The 20,902-nt window shown below is 40.9% G+C and overlaps 2 protein-coding genes and 1 long non-coding RNA gene across 7 annotated transcripts in view; 1 reads left to right on the top strand and 2 right to left on the bottom strand.

The window, feature by feature from the left end:
* The window catches only part of RFWD3 (ring finger and WD repeat domain 3), a 33,728-nt gene extending 26,384 nt beyond the window's left edge, over positions 1-7,344 (bottom strand). Inside the window, exons 1-2 of one of the 4 annotated variants that reach the window (XM_015241911.3) lie at positions 7,232-7,344; positions 2,190-2,763 (exon numbers count right to left, since the gene is read on the bottom strand). In XM_015241911.3, the coding sequence (XP_015097397.1) occupies positions 2,190-2,761 (572 nt within the window). In that variant the 5' untranslated portion in view covers positions 2,762-2,763; positions 7,232-7,344. Of the gene's footprint in view, positions 1-2,189; positions 2,764-6,439; positions 6,591-6,630; positions 6,972-7,231 lie in introns of those variants that run through there. The other 3 variants (XM_072967753.1, XM_072967752.1, XM_072967751.1) reach the window with 3 other exon arrangements.
* Positions 7,345-7,404: 60 nt separating this feature from the next.
* On the top strand, positions 7,405-20,269 carry LOC140698186 (uncharacterized). Its single transcript, XR_012075778.1, has 3 exons — positions 7,405-10,169; positions 19,091-19,234; positions 20,145-20,269. It is a non-coding gene; the product is annotated as an uncharacterized lncRNA (long non-coding RNA).
* FA2H (fatty acid 2-hydroxylase) overlaps positions 12,224-20,902 on the bottom strand; it is a 74,275-nt gene continuing 65,596 nt past the window's right edge. For both annotated transcript variants that reach the window (XM_072967754.1, XM_015241914.3), the window contains 5 exons: positions 19,071-19,155; positions 17,084-17,235; positions 16,828-16,877; positions 16,422-16,562; positions 12,224-14,519 (listed from right to left, as the gene is read on the bottom strand). In XM_072967754.1, the coding sequence (XP_072823855.1) occupies positions 14,488-14,519; positions 16,422-16,562; positions 16,828-16,877; positions 17,084-17,235; positions 19,071-19,155 (460 nt within the window). In that variant the 3' untranslated portion in view covers positions 12,224-14,487. The remainder of the gene's footprint in view (positions 14,520-16,421; positions 16,563-16,827; positions 16,878-17,083; positions 17,236-19,070; positions 19,156-20,902) is intronic.

Here is a 20,902-nt window from a genome sequence, read left to right on the forward strand (position 1 = left end):
AGATTCCATAAGCTCCATGGGAACTGGCACCCTGATCTGTCCTGTTCACCAATGTATCTCCAAGGCAAAAGTTCAGTCTCTCACACAGTGGAGTGTTACAAATATTTGATGAATGAGTGATGACGCTGGCAGCCAGAACCAAGCAGCCTCAAACAAAGAAACACGAGAGGAGTTTGTGACTTTGACTGAGAAGCCTGTTGGGAAAAATATCTCACTACTCAGGTTTCCCCAGTTTTGGCTTCTTGGTGGAGACTTAGGCAAAAGCTGCTTACCTTGGCCCAGGCTCTCAACACCCGGCTTAGGCATAGTCTGGTGAGTAAATGCCAAACACCATAATGAGAAATTTATCTCAAGGAATTCAGAAGGTATAAGCCATCAGACCTGGGAAAGGTCAGACTTTTACATGAATTTGTGTGGAATTCATTTACAACACAATATTTAGAGAAAAAAACTTAATGCCACATTTATCTGGCTCCAGAATCCAAGTTCTCTCCACTGAACTGCAGTTCCTTGCCTTTATTTTACTCTCTTTGTGGAAACAGACATACAACTGTCAGTTAAATAGCTTGACTGACATCCTTTAAAATCTAAATTCTGTAACTCAGTCCCTGAGCACAGATTCTACATACATCAAGCAATTTTCTGATCAGGGTTTGGCTTCTATGTGTAAATATCCCCGGGAGAATCATGCTGACCATGCCAACAAGAAAATTCGGTATCTGTGGTGTTTCTATTTTTCTCCGTAAGTTGGCATCTGGTTTATAAGTGTCACTCTCCTGTGAATTGGTTAACACAAGTGTGCCCAACCAAGAGCAACACCCCTACCCCCCACCCTAGCCAATGAATGTATGAACAACCAAGCCTGAGGACTACAATAAGAGGCCTCTTCACAGTCAGCCAGTTCCCAGGGACCCTACTCTTAAATCTCAGCCCCCTTATTTCAACAGAGTCCCCAGACTCCACTACAGTGTACTTTCACCTGTGACATAAATGTATGAAATCTTACTTTGCTTTCAAAATCTGAGAGAATGACATCTTAAAATAACAGAGTAGCATGCATTTGTAACTCTTGTCAACACTGGTCATCCTAGATGGATCACATCTAGAAGTGACCAGGCACTAGAGACTGGAACCACAGGAATCACAGGCCCTGGTATGGTAATCAGCAGGATCCACATGGAAAAGAATGCTGAATCCAGAATCACAAGTCACAGTCTCAATTCCAAAGTCACCTCAGTCAAATCACAAATCACCTCATCAGCTTTCTCACTTGTCAGACATAGGTAACTGAAGGTCTAACCACCACTTTTTAGTGTCATCTCATTATTTTCATAGTGTTAAAAAACAAATGGATCTGATTGAAGCTTCCTCTGCTTGTGTAGACAACAGTCAGATCCAGGTCCCAGTACCAGCTCTAACCTCCTCTGGGCTGTTCCTTGAGACCCTGAACAAATCACTCTTTCAGGGTCCAAGTTTCTTTCACATTTAAAATGAAGAGGTTAAATTCAATCTCTCTGAACATCATGAAGACATTTAGAAGGCCAAATGTGAAAAAAGGATTTTGAATAAAGTAGGAGGAAGTTAAAAAACAGGCAAGGCATAGACAATTGTTATTTTTCATAATAACCCTATCACAACTTAACAGCTAAGCCCTTCAAGAGGAAAGTTCAATTCAAAACTTATGAAAGAGAATTATTCAATTCTGCAACACATTCTCAGGTGAGGAGGGCTGGAATGTTTCCCACTTAGTCACATTCTATTTTTCGCAAGGCTTCTCTAAATCCAGCCTGTCCGTCTTCCAAAATCTACTGCACTACTAAGGGGAGTACCAATGAATAAAGAATCCTGAGCAAGTGGAGGAACTTTGCAAGTTAAGTACTTTCTTGATGTGCAAGATACAAATGATCTAAATAAAAGCCAGCCTCCACGGCACTGTTGCCAACAAACTACCACCTAGTTTTCAAAGCTTATTGGTGTAACTTATCCCCTCAATTACTTTGTGAAGTAAATTAGGCAGTCACTTTTATTTTCATCTGACTTACGAGGTAAAGGGAGTTCAGAAAGATTACCTGACTTGCCAAGTCACAATGCCAATTCTTGGCAGCACTGAGGCTATCATGAGTACATAAGAGTCATAATTCCCAATCTGGCATGAATCTCACAATTTATATATACATATATATATTTACCTGGCACTGTTTGTCCTCTGAGACCCTCCAGCTCTTGCCCTGCGTGAAGCTGAATTCCTCCTCCTCCTCACTCTCACTGGCCCCACATTGCGGTCTGAAGGTGGTCTCAGGAATTCTAGCATGCCATGAAGTCTCTGCAGCCCACTGATAAAGCTGTTCATTGAATCCAACGAAGATACTCGCACGGTGTGGTTAGCATCAGATCCCTGCCTCTGCTCCTCTGAAGCTCCTGGACTGATATTCTGCACATTCTCTTCTCCTGAGAGTTCCACTTCTCCTGTCAGGTCAATGGACACCTGTGGAGCAGGCTGGAGCAGGGGTGGTCCCCCTTGGCTGCTGACTACCTCATCAGGAGGGGGCTGGGGCAGGGGCGGTCCCCCTTGGCTGCTGACTACTTCATCAGGAGGGGGCTGGAGCAGGGGTGGTCCCTCTTGGCTGCCGACTACTTCATCAGGAGGGGGCTGGAGCAGGGGTGGTCCCCCTTGGCCGCTGACCACTTCAGCAGGAGCAGGCTGCTCTGCAGCATGATCTGACTGCACCTGAAGATCACATTCCATTGCTTCATGAGCCATTACTAGGGAAACAGTATTTGTAAAAAGTATTAGTAAAGCAGATAAAACATGCCATGTAGCTAATATAATCATATCTGTCTTTTAGTATATCTGTTTAAGATCATTTGTGGCAAAACTGAGAAACTTTAAAAATTATTTTATTTTCACTTTTTTCCCCCATAACAAGCACTTATGACCAGTTTTCCTGTGTGCCCTTTGAAGACATGAAGTCATGTGATCATAGCACTATCCTTTAAAATAGATCTATAAAATAAGAGGATTGAACTATTGAAAGTAATCTCCCAGACCTCTTACAGTTCTCCATCGTGGCCTGAATATGCACATTTACTAAAACAAATGCATATAATACTATATTCAATTTTAGTAGGCAACGTTCATCATTCATAGTAACAAGTTGTAAAGAATAAACACAGAAAGGACATTTCTACACTTGCATAATGAACTCAGTTACTAACTAGAAAAAGAAATTTACCTATTTTCTCCAAAAAGGCTGTGCAACCTTTATTTACCCCAACCTTTTCATAATTTTTGTTTCCTATCTCTAATTCCATTCAACAAATATTTATTAAGCACAGGTTATGTCCCTTTCATTATTTGTTTGTCTCTAATCCATTATGTTAGTCTACTCTTCAAGGAATATTTATTAAGCACCTGTCATGTAGTCAGACACTCCATAGAGGTAAACACAGGCAAATGGATAAGACCTTGTGTAACAAAGTTTCAAACAAATAGGAGAATAAACAAATCAACGTGAAAATTATACCTTGTGCTATTTGGTTTTGGGAGTGGGAAGTAAGGAAAGAAGGGTTAGCTAAAAGCCTGGAAAAGTAGTTAATGTCTCGTAGGCAAACAATCAATCAAAAACCTCCTCTCCCTATGCTACAGAAAACTGGAGAACTGAATGAGACATGCTTAAGATCAGCATGGCAGGTAGCACAGCAGTGAAAACATGGAGTTAAGTGAAAGTCTGCCAACTGAACAATGTGAGACACTTCCAACCCTTCTCACCAGTTTCCCTGCCACACAAATCCAGGACACACTATTCTGGTTTATATACATTCTCTGTGCCTCAAGGCAGGAGATTCTAAAGGCCTCTTTTCCAGAGAAAATCAGCTTAAAAGGAAAGATCTATGAATACTGACATTTGTGAATCCCCCAAGAAAATGGCTGTCTATATATCTTAACAGTAAAAGGCCACTGGTTGGTAATGTTCAGCTACTCATACAGAGCTACGATCAGTTTTCTGGGGTTCTCTCCTTAAAAATGAACAAACAGCCAACGATCAACTGACAATTGAGGAAAGCCTCCAATGTGAGATAGAGGCCAAAGCAGACAAAGAGAAGAAACTTGGAGAGAAGAAAGGAAGACAATGCAACAAACAGTAATAAGTAAGTACATAAATAAATAAATCCAAACTTAAAAGAATGCCAAGGGAAAAAAAGAACAAATCAGAAAATAAGAAAGAGACAAGATACAATAAACCTCCTAGAAGAAAATATAGGAAAACATTATCTCACATACATCTCAGCAATGTTCTCCTAGGGCAGTCTACTCAAAAAATAGAAATAAAAGCAAGAATAAACAAATGGGACCTAATTAAACTTACAAGCTTTTGCACAGCAAAGGAAACCATAAGCAAAACAAAAAGACAACCTAAGGAATGGGAGAAAATTTTTGCAAAAGATGAAACTGACAAAGGCTTGATCTCCAGAATATATAAGCAGCTCACACGACTTAATCAGAAAAAAACCCAATTCAAAAATGGGCAGAAGACCTAAACAAGCAATTCTCCAGTGAAGACATACGAATGATCAACAGGCACATGAAAAAATGCTCAATATCACTAATTATCAGAGAAATGCAAATCAAAACTACAATGAGGTATCACCTCACACCAGTCAGAATGGCCATCATTCAAAAGCCCACAAATGATAAATGCTGGAGAGGCTGTTGAGAAAAGGGAACCCTCCTACACTGCTGGTGGGAATGCAGTTTGGCGCAGCCATTGTGGAAAACAGTATGGAGATTCCTCAAAAGACTAGGAATAGACTTACCATATGACCCAGGAATCCCACTCCTGGGCATATATCCAGAAGGAACTCTACTTCAAAAAGACACCAGTGCCCCAATGTTCATAGCAGCACTATTTACAATAGCCAAGTCATGGAAACTGCCTAAATGTCCATCAACAGATTACTGGATAAAGAAGTTGCCTATTTATACAACAGAATAGTATTCAGCCATAAAAAAGACAACATAATGCCATTTGCAGCAACATGGATTGCCCTGGAGAATGTCATTCTAAGTGAAGCCAGAAAGAGAGAGAAAAATACCATATCACTCATATGTGGAATCTAAAAAAAAAAAAAGACAAATGAACTTAAATATAAAACAGAAACAGACTCACAGACATAGAATAAAAACTTGTAGTTGCCAGGGGGAGGGGAGTGGGAAGGGACAGACTGGGAGTTCGAAATTTGTAGATACTGACAGGTATATATAGACTAGATGAAGTTTATACTGTATAGCACAGGGAAATATATACAAGATCTTATGGTAGCTCAGAGTGAAAAAGAACGTGAAAATGAGTAAGTGCATATTCATGTATGACTGAAAAATTGTGCTCTACACCAGAAATTGACACATTGTAAACTGACTATAACTCAATAAAAAAAAAAGAAAATAAGAAAGAGCTCTTAGAAAATTTACAGCCAAAATAAATGCTTTGGGGGGGGAGCATACAGGTCAGTGGTAGAGTGCATGCCTAGCATGCACAAGGTCGTGGGTTCAATCTCCAGTACCTCCATCAAATTAAAAAAAAATTAATTAATAAGTAAATAAACCTAATTACCCCCCAAACAAACAAAAATGCTTTAATAGAAGGATTGGAAGATAAAGACGAGGAACTCTTTCAGAAGGTAAAATAACAGACACCCCCCAAAACAGTAAGATTAAAAGGTCAAGCCAGAATATTCGATTAACTGAAGCACAAGAATGAGAGAACTCAAAATGGAGAAGAAAGTGAAGCAAAACTTCTGGTCAGGATGGAACCATAAGCTCTTCCAACTAAGAAACCAAAACAGTAAGTAAGTTTGGTAAGTTTCCTAAAAAAATTATATCAAATAGAAAAAAGCAGGTTACAGATGAATCCATTATTAATTCCATTTTTAGGATACTTAAAAATACACAAGATCAAGCTATGATATGGGCTTTTATATTAAAAAAAGATGGTACAAAACAAGCCTGGGCGGAAAAAATACCAAATTCAGAAGAGGGAGCGTGCAAGGGTACAGATGAGACTTTGACTACATAATTTTCTTTTTTTAAAAAAAGAAGTTAAAAGGGAAGGAATTCTATCAAAAGGTCAAGATTTATCAGATGTGAGTAGTGAATGCACAGGTCTTTAAAAAATTATTCTCTGTACTTTCCAGTCTGGTTAAATATTAAAAAGTTAAAATATCAAAAATTTCTTCCCGTATATGCCAGTTCTGACTAGACGTGAAAGGCCGAGAGCCGAATCCTAAGTCTGATTCAGCAGTGTATCCCATACAGCAACAAGTATATAGCAGATGCCAAATACCAGGTGAATTACCCACCATACACCCGAAAAAAACAAACAAAAAAATCAAATCACAAAACCAACCAAAAAAACTCCAACAACTAAGAACACATCGGCACCTGATAGCGCGATAGCACAGATATAGAAAGTTCTCTGAACAGCGCGGTCCTGGAGCAAAGCTTCCCAATTCATGTGGAGGAATATAGATCTTTCCAGACGTCGGGCTGACCAGGGATGCCTACAGCAAAAGGCCATCGGCTGGTCCCTCCAAGCCTTGAGTAGCCTTGTCCTAGACCTCTCGTAATCTTACCAAACTTTGTTATTCCGATTTCAATCAATATCCACATCCGGCGGGACGGTGGTTTCCAATTACCAGGCTAAGAGGCGCCGCCAGGGTTCAAATCCCTGCTCTGCCACGTACTACCTGGAGGCCCTCAGGACAGTTTCCTAGCTTCTCTGTTCAACTTGTTCGTCTGTAAAAGTATTTCCCTCACAGTGCTGTGAGGTGAAGTCGGATGGAACAAAAAACCAGGTCCCTGGGTCAACTTGAAAGCAATCCAAGTACGGGGCGCGCCACGGGACAGCACTTATTTGTAAGATGACGACTCTGAGGCTCGGCTCCCCGGAGAGAGGCCCGGAGGCACTTCTCGCTCCCTCCCCGCGGCAAACCTGGCTCCTTCCGGGAGCCGCGAAGTTCTGGCTTTCTCAGCCCCACCCCCAACAACCCCGAAAAAGCGGCGGTTCGGGCGCCTCAGCCCCGACCGTTGAGGCCGCTGGAGCGGCCGAATCTCCTCAGGCCGCGGGGTTCCATGCCCACCCGCACCCCACCTCGTGGGGCGTCCCCAGACCCCACGTCTAGTGACCCAGCCCGAGGAAGTCAACCCAGAGCCAGAGGCAAGTGCCCCCCTCACCTGAGGCCGAAAGGACGCGGAAGAACTCGCAAAGACGCCACAGCAGCGGCCGTTTCCTCAGAAACACCAGCCCGAGGCAGAGGCCAACAGTAACTACCCGAGGAGCTCGAGCTGCCCGCCTGAGGCGCGGGATCGGACGGCTCCTATTGGGCAGCAGTCCCAGCCGACAGCCAATACCCTCTCTTCTTCTTCCTTTGGTAGCCGCTGGCTGAAACAGCGGCGCTCTCATTGGCTGTTCCTTCGTAAACGGAGCAGGCGGGACCACGCGGGAGGAGGCCTCGTACAATTGGTAGAAATCCACGACCGTCAGCTCTTGTCCAGCCCCCAAACAAGAAAGCGGAAAAGGTTTTACCGCACTTTATTTGAACTTTCTGGCGGGAAAAAGTCGTAAGAGAAAGATTTCTTGGTCCATTTTGAAAAGAAGACGAAAATACTAAAACTGTGCCTCACGCTGCTTCTCCCTAACTCTTGGTGAAGGAGATATCTTTATCCAAAGGCTGGCAGCTAATCCAATATTTTCAAAATATTTCCCGCTGAATCCCGGAGCCTGTAAAGAGGAGTAGGACAATCCAGTCCATATGTATCCTCCGTGGAGTTGAAGAGCTCATACAAAAGGTCTTACCAAACACGATCTCTTCATTCCCAAATCATTACAACAAATTGTCTGCTACTAAACAGTCATATCACCGAACAGAAAACATTTTTTAAGCATCTGCCTGAAAGAGGAAATCCACTTTTCGAAGGAAGACCTAAAAATCAAAACCCCAGACTACACGTTGCCAAAACTTGATTTGCTGAACTGCTACTTTTGAGTGGAATTGGTAGCAGTGGAGAGCATAAATAATTTAAATTCATGGATAATCCAAATAATCGACTTTTCAATTTTTTCCTTCTCCAAGCCTGTCACCAAAGCCAATATTAGCATTTGTACTTCCCCCCCCCCTTTTGTTGCCTCTAAGGGGATTTCTACAGAGCTACAGCAAGGTTAATAGGAGAAAGGACTGTTCTTTTGTAAACAAACACATATATTATGGAGAAGAATGAAAAATATTTTGAGTGATTCTCACCTTTATATAAATAATTACATGTTCCATGCAGAAAACTTAGACAATATAGAAGCAAAAAAGAAAATGTCTCTATCCAGAGAAGTCATTAGTAACTTCAATAGTAAAATTTTCATCTGTCTAAACATGTACATTTAGATACAGATGGGATGTTTTAGCCTTAAAATACATCTTGAATTATTTATGTCAATGAATACATAGGTACATCATCAAATACTGAGTGATTCTTTGAAATTTATTAAATTAAAAATAGGTAATAGATGACATGGTAAAAAAAATTGGACAACACAAATGGCTGCTTAGTGAAAAACAAATGTTTCTAAATGATTCTGAAGGTATATTCACTCATGATCCACCTAACGGCCATATTTACTAATTAGGGGAGAGAGAGTAAACACACAAGCCAGAAATTTGTAGTCTTGTTTCCAACTTCCAGAAGTTTTATATAGTTAGAGGGGAAAGGTATTGGCTGTGTTCCATCTTAGGCGTGAAATTCAAATTTCCAATTTTATGAATGATGACTTAAACACCAACGTCCCTATTGGCTCATCTGTAAAAAGACTGGGGAAAAAAGCACTACTTCACAGAAGAGTTGTTTAGATAGATGTCTTTCTTTTTTTTTCTCCACCAAAAGACATAACTAATGTGTTCCTCTAAACTATATGATAGTACAGTATGATAGAGTAACTACTTTTATGTACTTCAATGTATAGTTTAAATGAAAAATCTGAAAGAATTTTCAAGGTTAAACAAAAGATGCCAAATAAAATTTACACTTGTGGTAAGCCACATCCCCAGGCTTTGGGGAAAGCCATTAATTTTCCTCTATCATTAGAGTACTATTATTCACTCTCTTACTAGTTCATTCAGTCAACAAATATTTTATTCGACAACTACTGAAACCCTGGCTCTGGTCTATACAGTATGGAAATAGTATGTAAGACACAGTAGACTCTTGACCTAATGGGACTTCATTCTATTAAGGAGGGTAGATCATAAACCAATAAACAAGATTAAACAAGGTGATTTCATATGGTATCACAAAAACAATAAAACAGAGGGACATGAATGGAAAGTTCTTAGAATTGCCTTCAATTGAAGGGTTCAAAAAAGGACTCTCTGAGGGTGCTGATATAAAAGCTGAGACCTGAAGACCTCAGAGGAAAAGTCTGAGAAATGATGTATAGTCCATAAATGACCATAATAAAACATTAAGTGCTGTGATAAGCATGGTAGTGCCCCAAAGAATAGGACTTTAGGACCCTTGGCTTTTCTCCTCCCCGAACCATCACTAATGTCTTACACAAGGTGTTGCCCATTTTTGGACCTCATTTTTTGCATGGCAAAATGAGGCTGCTGGACCAAAATGAAGAGTTGTCCCTGTTTGATGTGCAGCATATCTAGAAAACCACAAAATGTTACAGAAGTTCAAAGCAGATTGGGGGGAAAGAAAGATCTACTCTGACAAATATTAACAACCAGAACAATATTGGTCTGAAGTCCCTCTGCATCAGCCCTTTGGAATGCTTTAGGCATTGATATGTACCAGGAATTTATTCAATGCTACCACCATTCTCCTAATACAGCAAGAGCCTCCAGGAAGTAGCCTTGCAGGCAGGAGTGAATGCAGGTTTCACGGGGCCTGAAGTTTATACAATGTGGAGGAACTTCTCAAAGACTATGAAAGTAAATATACAAAATTACTTCCAATAAAGGCCAACTATCTCCTGTTAGGCAAATACTTTAACGGACAATAACCAAAAGCCCTGGATGAAATATTTTTTTAAAAACAGCCCTGGAGGCACTGGAAAGCAGCTAAAGGCAGGCAGAAACTAGAGGAGGGGTCTATAATTGGAAGAAAGAAATGGCACTAGGTGAGTCTCCTGGGTTGTTTGTTTGTTTGTTTGTTTGTTTGTTTTATGGCTTTTAGCCTGAGGGTAGGGGCCCATTAGCACCATTTGCAGTAGCTAAAACCTGGAGAGAAACTCTCAGTCTAATTTGGTTGAAAATCAGAGGACAAAGTTTGGAGCAACCATAGTAGTTGGAGAGTAAGAGGGAAAAAGAGAAAGTCAGAGAGGAGAAGTCCCAATTTTGTATATAACTCTACCCAAATCTTTATCTGACCTCTGAATTATGCATATGTGGAGCAGACTTCAAGCAGCCAGTTAAGACCAAAAGACTGAACAGAGATTTCAGATATAACCAAGTAAAGGGGAGACATAGTTTGGAGTTTAAGTCCAGCCAAGTTAATTGCCTGTTAAAAAAAAAAAAGACTCTTTGAAGAAATATAACAGACTCCATACTCTCTACAGCTATCAGTAACAATGTCCAGGAAAAATTCCAAATGACTGGAGATACAAAGAAACATGAAACATAACCCATAATCAAGAGAAAAGGCAATCAGTGGGACCAACCCCAAAATGACCTAAATGTTGGATTTAGCAGACAAGGATTTTAAAGCAACTATTATAACTACTGTCAAGAATGTAAAAGAAAACACACTTGTAATGAAGAAACACAAAAGAAATCTCAGCAGAGAGAAACAATAAAAATAGGACCAAATGGAAATCCTAGAACTTAAAAATACATTATCTCAATTGAAAAATTCACTGGATGAGCTTAATGGAAAGTTGGAGGGAAAGAAGAGTCAATCAACCTGAAGATACAGCAAGAAAAGTTATTTAGTCTGAAGAGCAGAAATGAAAAAATAAAAAGAAAGAACAGACCCTGAGGGATCTGTGTGATAATGTCGAAAGGTCTAACATTTATGTAATTGGAATCAAAGGAGAGGAAAGACAGAGAATAGGGAAGAAAAAATATTTGAAGATATAATAATCCACACCTTGCCCCAAATACAAAAATTAACTCAAAACAGATCACAGACTTAAGTAAAAATTCTAAAATTTCTAGAAGAAAGCAGAAGAAAATCTTTATGGCCTTGGGTTAGGCAAAGATTTATTAGATGCTCCCAAAAGCAGGACTTATTAAAAACAAAAATGGATAAATTGGACTTCAAAATTAAAAACTTATGCTCTTCAAAAGATGCTGTTAAGAAAATTAAAGGCAAACTGCATCCTGGCAGAAAATATTTGCAAATCATTTATCTGATAAAGGACTTATATCCAGACTATATAGAGAACTCCCCAAACTCAGTAATTAAGTAAAACAAAACAATCCAGCTTAAACTATGGGCATTTCACTAAAGAAGGTAGATAGATGGCAAATTAAATGAAAGGATGATCAACATCGTTAGTCTTAGGAAAATGTAAACTAAAGGCTCAAAGAGCTACCACTCATTACATACCCATTAGAACTGCCAAAATTAAAAAGGTGGACCATACCAAATGCTGACAAGGATATAGAGGAACACTCCATACACTGCTAATGGGATGGAAAATAGCACAACCACTCTGGATAACAGTTTGACAGTTTCTTAAAAAGTTAAATGTACACCTACCACATGATCTAGCCTATGTTCATTTCTAGGTATTTACCCAAGAGAAATAGAAGTACATGTTCAAACAAACACTTGTACATGAAAGTTCATAGCAGCCTTATTTGCAATAGCCAAAAATTGTAAACAACTCAAATGTTCATCAACAGATTAATGGATAAATACTGTTACACTCATATATTGTGATAGCTTTTAACTTTAAAAAAGGAACAAATTATCAATACATGTAATTACATGGATGAATCTCTAATTATTCTGAGTGAAAGAAGCCAAATTTATTACACACCATATGAATTCATTTGTATAAAACTTTAAAATGCAAACTAATCTATAGTGACAGAAAGCAGGTTAGTGGTTTCCTAGGGGAAGGGGGGATTGGAAGGGACTGATTATTAAGGAGCATGAGGAAGCTTTGGGAGTTATATTCATTATCTTGATTGTGGTGGTGAATACAAATGTCAAAACATCAAATCACACAGTTCAAATATGTGTAGTTTATTGTGTGACAATTACACCTCCAAAATACTGTTTAAAAGTCAGAATTGTAGGCAAGAGAGAGCAGAGGGATTGATTATATGGGCATAATAGAACTTTCTGGCATGATGGTGATATTCATCATTTGGATGGGGTTTGGATTACTCATGTGTATATATCTGTCAAACTCATTGAATGATATATTTAGGATTTGTGAATTTCACAACATGGAAAGTTTACTTGCCCCTCCCCCTCAAATCCTATAAACAAATATTGAACTGCAGTTAATGATACAAATGTTGAAGTGCTTAGGAATGAAGTGTACTGATGTTTGAAATTTTCTTTTAAATGCATAAAAAATAAGGATGGATCAATGGATAGGAAGAGGAATGGATGGATGGATGACTATGTAATAAAACAGAGACAGTGAATTGTTAATTGTAGAATTTAGGTGGTGGGTATACAGGTGTTCAGAATATAATTCTACTGACTTTTCTGTGTATTTGGAAATTTTTATATTGATAAGTGTTGGGGAAAAATTAGGTATAGGGCTTTGAAAGATATCTTGTGCAAGTGAGGGGCCCTGACGATTAAGCTTTGTTAGTTTCACAGTGAATCCACCTCTGCCTGTGGGTCTGTCAGAATGTGTGTAAGGAATCTACAAGGGAGCATTTTGTTGTAGCTCCTACAGCAAAGAGAACAAAAGATTTTAAAGATGAAAATAGTAGTTCCTGATGATAAACTCTAGAAAGGAATCATTTTAAATGTTCAATTTGTCCATGTTTATACTTTTACACTCTTTTTTTGTACTTAAAAATCTTCTAGGTATAAAAAAAGAAAAGAAATCAAGAATAAATAAAAGATAAAAAGGATAGAAATCAGCCATAATTTTATTCCCCAGTGATGATTACTAGGCTATAAGCTCCAAATGTATTTTGTTTATTGTTGCCTCCTTGGTGATTGGAACAAAGCCCAGCACGTTTACTGCTGAATGATTTGCGATGAGTCTGGGGGGGGGGTGGGAAGCAGTAACACATAGAAGTGTTTGTGTATCCTAGGTAAAGCATACACCAAGAGCAAATGTGTAAAAATTCGGAACAAATGGGCCACATTCAGGAGACACAGGTTTCTTAAAACCTGGGAGTGCCTAGGCTAACATATTATTTGTCCTATATGGCATTAAAATAATTTTTAATTAGATGTTAATCTCGAAAAAGACAGGCAATTTACAGAAAAATATAAATGTCCAGCTTCTTTTGACAACATGGAAAGCTCTGGAAACTTTGGGGTCCCATTTCTACATGATAAAAATAGGCTTGGAGCTGAGTGAAAGCTGCCCTTCTTCGCAAAGCTCATCTGTTCCTCAAAGTCTCTGCCAGGCTCAACTCACTCATTTAGGTTCCCTCCTGGACCCAACAGGCATTAGAGTTTGCAATCTCTGGCAGGAGAAGTCAGGGATCCGATACTGCAAGTCAGGTTGGGGTCAGAGGTACAAGGCCTTGGGTATCTAAATGAGGGGTCTGTACTTAGTTCAATGAGCAAGAGGAAGGATTGAAGAGTGTTTCCTCAGCTACTAACATTGTGTGATCAATCACCCCTGAACTTAGTAGCTGAAAACAACAATAATTTACTTAGCTTATGATTTTGTGAATGGGTAGTTTGGGCTAATTCTTCTGTGTTTTAATTATGTGGTTCTTCTGTCTTGACTGGACTCACTCATGTGACAGCTGCCAGGTTGGCTAGTCTAGTATGACCTCAGATGGGACAGGTTGTCTCTGCTCCATGTGGTCTCTCATCTTCCTGCACCCTTGCCCAGCATGTTCATGGCTGGGTAGGGTTCCAAGAGATAAGAGTGGAAGTTTGTAAGGGCTCCTGAAGCCGAAGCTTGGAACCAGCACATCATCATTTCTACGTTCTATTGGCCAAGGCCAGTTACAATACTAGCCCAGATTCATGTAGTGGGGACCTAGACTGCACTTCTTAATGGGAGGAGCTGCTAAGTCACATTGCCAAGAGGTGCAGATCCAGAGAGATACATTTTTGCAAAACATCAAAGTTACTATCAGAGGTGTGTGTTTGACAATATCACTCAGGGTGGGGTGTGGTCCGTATTACTGGATTTGTTTTCTATCTGTAACAGAGAAGTGTTGCCTCCCTGCACCCATGAATAACTCCGTGCTGAAGGATATGAGAGAGAAAGATGCCCGGCTTGTGCCTATTCCAGCTCCTTGTTCAGGGACTCAGTTTCAGTTTCAGCACACAGTTTAACAAAAGGTAGACAGTCTCTCTAAGATTTCTGTGAAAGAATGAACAAAATATTAGACAAGGGCAGAAACTGACAGCCAAGCCAGAAACACAAAGATATCCTACACTGCATAATAGTGTAGAAACTGCATTCCCCTTTGTCTGGCTGGAGCATAAACCACCATCTGCACTCATGCCTTTGTGATTTGAAATTTCCTCTTACTTGGTCAACTTTAAAATACAACTAGCTTATGGGAGCAGTAAGCTCACATCTTAGCGTGAATCAGTCCCAGATATTAGAGTTCCTAACACCAGGAGGACCCTGGGTTGTAAGGGAGCCTGGGAAGGGGAGGAAGAATACAAGGAGAATGTGAAGGAGAGGAAGACACTATAGAAACACTCTAAAGGCTAATTCTTTGGGAAGCACCATTGATTTTGGCTCTTTGGCTTTGTAGTGGCAAAGAGAAAGTTTCAGATGGAAGCTAGGCCATGGTTTTGATTTTTCACTCCAAAGGGTGGAGATGGAGTTGAAGGAAGCGGAGGGGTGAGGGATGAGACACCCTCTCAGAAGTCTGTTAGAGTGATTCCCGATGAACCATCAATGAGAAGGCCTTGAAGGACAATCCTTGTGCCAGAGACTTTCGTAAATAGTGATGCTGTCCTTGGGAACTATCTCAAAAGCCTGGACACCTGACTCTTTCGTTCCTCTCTCAAGGTATTTCATCTTCAATTATCAATACACTCCACCCCCAGGTCTCTAACTCAAGAGACTCTCACATGTGTGTCCCAGGATATGTGCACAAGAATGTTTAAGGTTCCTAAGGACAAAGTACTAGAACAACTAAAATATCCATCAATAGTGGAATGGGAAAGTATGTGGTGCACTGTTAGCTAGTGGCCTACTACTATACAGCAGTGAAAATGAATATGCTGAAACTATCACATAAGTATGGATGAATTTCAAATTATTTGCTCATAATAATTGACCAAATTAAGCAAGTTATGGTAGAATATAGCATGATACCATTTACAAAAAGTCTTCATACATGAGAAACCAAATAATATAGTGTACCTAAGTTGTAAAACTATACTTTTACCAAAAAAATTTTTTTACCAAAAACTTAGGACAGTGGTTACTCCTGGAAGAAAGGAGAGGAATGTGAAAGTGAGGAATCCATAGGTGGTTTCTGAGTTAGTTGGCAATGTTCTATTCCTTAACCAGGAGTGGGTATGTGATGTTCGTTTCCTTTGATTTTTTTAAATGCAAAAATGTATTTTATACATTGCTGTACTGTGATACAGATCACAAGAAAGAGAAGAAAAACATTATTTTTTATCTTTGAACTCTGCAGCAACTTCAGCGGAAACACTTTCCCAATTCAGGGATACTGTGTGTGAACCATGCTCTTCTTATGTCTGGAACTCTGTGAAAAGTCTGAGAGATTTGGATCTAGAGCAGAAGAGGGAGACATTCCCAGGGAGAGAGATGGTAAAATGAAACTATGGAAGGAGCAGCTGATAACATGGTGAAATAAAAGTCTGAGTAAAGGAAATTATCCCCAGAGTGCTGAAAAAAGAAAGGAAGGAAGGAAAAATGGGAGAAAAAAAGAACTGGAGTAATCTGCCTTCCCAATCCACTTTAGGCTAAACAATGCCCTGAGGGCAGACTTTCTGAACTCCTGTACTATTTATTGATATCCGGGCTGGACAATCTCTGCTGTAAGGGGCTGTCCAGTGCATCATAGGATGTTGAGTAGCTTCTACCCACTAGATGCCAGCAGCATGTCCCATCCCACCCCATCTCCTGAGTTGTGACAGTCAAAAATGTCTTTAAACACTGCCAAATGTCCCCTGAAGGACAAAACTACCCCTCGTTGTGAAACACAAGGGAAATCTTTCACACATATGAAGTAACACAAGTGGATCACACTCTTTAGACCAAAAAGAACCCTACCTTTAACAAAGGGTCTCCTGGAGGGGTCATATGCCCGGCAATCATCAATGATCTCCAGCAACTGAAATGGACAATCTTCACCCAGTGGTTCCTGGTACCGCTTCACAGCCACTAGCTGGTAGATCTTCTTGGAATCACAGCCTGGCATGAAAACAATAGGATGGGAGGCTTAAGAACTGCTCTGGCACTCACCTATCTCTCTAGATGCTCATGGCTAGCTAGCATCACAACTAGGGAACTGTGAGAAGTGAAGATATATGAGCTACCAATGACTCCAATGGAAGTAGAGGCCAGGAAGTGCTCACATTGGAGAACAAAGCAACCAGGACAGAACTGATGGGAACCTCCAGTCTATGGAAGGGGACGCAACCTCAGCACCATCTGAGCCAGCTTTCACACTGGTTACCTTCAAATGGGATCTTCCCAGTGGTGATTTCCCAGAGGACGATTCCAAAGCTAAAAGAGAACCAAGAAGCTGAACAACTGTAACAAGTTTCCCTTTTCCAATGCCCCTCTAGCCATTTCCAGAAAATACAGTGATTTTTCTGATTACCACCCAATTTCACTCAACAGAGTTAGGATGGTCCTCCCTTGTGGAGTTGGACGTGGACCTTCCTGTCCTGTTCATCTGAGTTAGAATCTGCATGAGAACATAAACATACCTGTATATTTCAGCCTTTATGTCATATTTATCATACACATTTTTTAGTCTCTGAGGTGAGACGTATGCGGCGGAACTGACCCTCTCTGCTTCTTTTCCTTTAGTTTGTCGGCTGATGGAAGTCTGTGTTTTGCTCAACTCAAATCCTGCAAGCTAGATAGAGAGGTGATTCAGAGAAAGAAAGAAACAGTAGAGAGGGCAGGGGTTGGTGCTACACATGGCTGTCGGGGATGGTCTTTTTTCTTTGGGATCTATTTCCACTGGTGTCTTCTGCCTGTGTGACTACTGGTTGGCATTCTGCGTTTGATTTATTATGATGCACTGACCAAGAGAAACACAAAAAGGTTTCTTCTTTATAAAGTGGGGCAACGAGGATTATTTGAGATAATGGTTATAAAGCACTGGTATAACTCGGTATGTTGTAGTTGTGCTAGTATTACTATGTTAGATACAAGGCTTTCTCAGGACTCAACTCCACTGAGTGAGGGTGGACAGGGGTGCCTGGAGCCACTGATGGCTCACTTTCTCTCAGAAGCAGGCGAAAAAATGACATGGGGGCATCTCTTCTGTTCTATCTGACCCTACAGGCAGGCTGTTCCTTTGGATTTTACATGACAACCATGAGTTACTGCATTGACTCTGCATGGCCAATGCCATGCTCTTAAGGAAGCCATAGCACAAGTCATGGGAGTGTATGTTCTCCTTGCCCCACACACACTGGTTATCCGCACCATCTATATGCAGAGGGCTGCCAGCTCCTAATGCATCCAGGTACCCAAATCTAGGGGCAAGATCAGGAAAAGAATTAGACACTTAGGTGGCTCCTCCTCCTTTCATTCACATGTTCAGTGAGCACTGACATCCAGGACCATGCTAGTTACCAGGGGTGAAAGGCTGAAAAGCACATGTTACAGTCAGGCAGGATAAGGACTGGGAGAGAGGTGGAGACACAGTGTTTTGGGAGCACATATATCACACCGGTGATGGGGAAAGATGTCTGAAAGGCAGAAAACACCTGTCTTCTATTATTCAACAGCTGTCCCTGACACTCATAAGGTTAGAAGAGAGAAAGCCATCTATGGATGACAAAGAAAATATTCTTTTAGCATTTGGGAATTGCAGACATCACATTAATAAAACCCTTTCCTTTCCCATAGGAGAATGTGACTTTCAGTGAATCTTTTAGCTCTATTCCCCTGGGAATGTGACACAAGCAGACTGTTACCTATGTTCCTAAGAAATTTGCTGCTAATAAAAAAAAGACTGACGATTAGTAAGTTGCAGATGAGAGGTCAGGGGGTAGGAGGACTATAAAGAGCTATAGGGATGCTGGGCTTTGTGGTGACTCTTATAGCTGGCATGCCCCTTGTGGGGACACTTGAAGGCCTGCCTATAGTGTTGTTACAAAAGAACACTGACTCCTGTGTGTCATGAGGCTTCTAAGCCCGATGGCTCTGCAAGCACCTCAGGGGAGCCTCTTTCTCAAGCACCTGGGCTGAGGGCAAGGAAAATATCTCTTGGAGGACTGCAGGGACAGGTGTGAGGATTCCCAATGGAAAGAGGGATTTGATGCTGCCCTGCAGCAAGCTGTGTTTCCTGCATGACACATCTAATTGCCTCCAAGGGCCAAGTGTGGGCTGTGACAGGTCTGTGAGTATGCATGCCTAGTTGGACCTAAGGAGATCCCCTTATGGGTATCGCAGCGACATAGAAGTGGTGTCCTGGCATCTAAGGGGAAATGGCTCTTAGCCCATCCCTGCTGAGTGGGCGGTGAGGGAAGACAGGCATCAGAACAGCAGGCAGGATTGAGTCCATCCTGTGCTAGGCACACGGGAGGCTGTCCAGACAGGGGAAGCATTGTGTTCAGTTCTAAGTTTCAGGCGGAGAAACAAGGAGGCACCACCTTTCTGGGAAACATGCGTCCCTCTCCCCGCACCAAACAGTCAAACTGGTCGAACTCAAAGGGCTCCCTAGAGGGCCACACTCACCTTAACTTTGTAATCTTTAGTCACCAGGAAGCTCGTGCTGCTGATGTTTCTGTGGAGTTCTGCAGGCGTTTCTGAATGGTGCAGCCTGACGTGACCAAAGGCAGGGAGCATTAGTGACCTTGGCACAGACTTTCTTGAAGCGCTCAAAGGGGATAACGAGGCTGGTCAGTACCAAGTCTTCCTCATGGGTAGCCATCCATGGATTGCTGGGAAAACCGGGAGGCAGAGGCAAGATTTGACAAGTGGGTGCTGTATGCCACTGCGGTGCTCTGCGTGGGAAGCACTGAGCAGAGCAATGTGCTCAGAGGTGTGGCTGGATTGCTGGAGCATGTCTAGGACCCTTCTGGTTGGGACATATGTGAAGCTGGGGTCCTTACCAACTTAGTAAGTGGTCAGTTCTTTGAATTAATGGAACCCCTGCCTCTCAGTTTGCGTTGTTATCACAGAGTCTGCTTTAGCTTGGGTTCTCCCAGGTGCAGATCATGAGACACGGATTTGGGTACAAGTGATTGATTAGGAAGGTACTTCCAGGAGAAACTGGTGAGGAAGCAGGACTGAGAAGGAGAAGAAATCAAGCAAGGATATAACTTTGGGTGGAGTCCTAGACTCAGCCTAATTCCATGGGAACCTCTGAAGGATAATTACCCCTCAGGGTTTGTTCTGTATGAAGTAAAGGAACTGGACTTTGTTCAATAGCTCTGGACTGGGCAGAGTGGGTAGGGAAGCACTGAGCTGTTAGCAGCAAAGAATGCTGAGTGGGGCATGAGTGTGCAGTGCTAGTATAAAGGACCAGAGGCCATCTGGACAGGCATGAACAGTGTCCCCCATAGTCCAAAATTACTTCTCATAAAACCCTCTAGAGTAAGGAGAAGAAATGAACCTCATGATTTCCAAGAAATTGCTAAGGCAGGATTTCCAAAAGCATGGGGTAAGTGGTATATGCAAGATGACAAAGTGAAAAAAAAAATTTTCTTTTAATTAACTCCAGTTTTCTGATTACATTAAGGGGAAAGTCTCAGTTTGCTGTTGAGTGTTTTTAACACCTCTCTAAATCTGCTAATATCTCTTCTGCAGAAAGAATTTGGATCTGAATTACAGACCTCTCAGCCAGCAGCATCATCTTGGCAGAATTTAATAACACTGTTTTGGTTTCATCTGTGGTCACCTATTTGTAGTAAATGATTCTGGTTTCCAATTTATGGTAGTAATAGAAAGTGTCCTTTCCTCTTACTTTCTCTTGGTTTTTAAAAAGTGAGCTAATTGAAAGGAAAATATTAGATAAATAATATTGGCATTATTGTGAATATGGTAACAACCATGAAAGTGGTCTGTGAGTGACTGATGTTGGGCTAAAAGAAACATAGGCTGCATGTGAGAATAGCCAGATAAAATACATGACACCCAACTGATTTTGAATTTTGGAAAAATCAATGACTTTTTTAAAAGTATAAATATGTCCCCAAATTACATGGGACATACTTCTACTAAAAAAGTGTTACTGTTTATCTGAAATTCTGTACATCTGAAATTTTAGTAAAAGTGTGTCTCATGTAATATTTGGGACACCTTTATACTAGAAAATTGTTCATTGTTTATCTGAAATTCAAATTTAACTGGGCATCTTATATTTTTATTTTGCTAAATCTGAGAACCTTGAGACTAAGGCCTGTCCAACCCCACAAGAGCAGCCTGGATGTTAGATTTAACCCTCAGTTCTGTGAGCTGGTGTTCGCTGGATTAAGCCTCGTTTTTCCCTCTTCTGTCTAAGGTGTTATCATCAGAGTAACTAGCAAAACAATTCATGGAATGGAAAGCTATCTGGGGCTTCCAGC

The sequence above is a fragment of the Vicugna pacos genome, chromosome 9, assembly GCF_048564905.1.
Source record: "Vicugna pacos chromosome 9, VicPac4, whole genome shotgun sequence".
Taxonomy (NCBI): Eukaryota; Metazoa; Chordata; class Mammalia; order Artiodactyla; family Camelidae; genus Vicugna; species Vicugna pacos.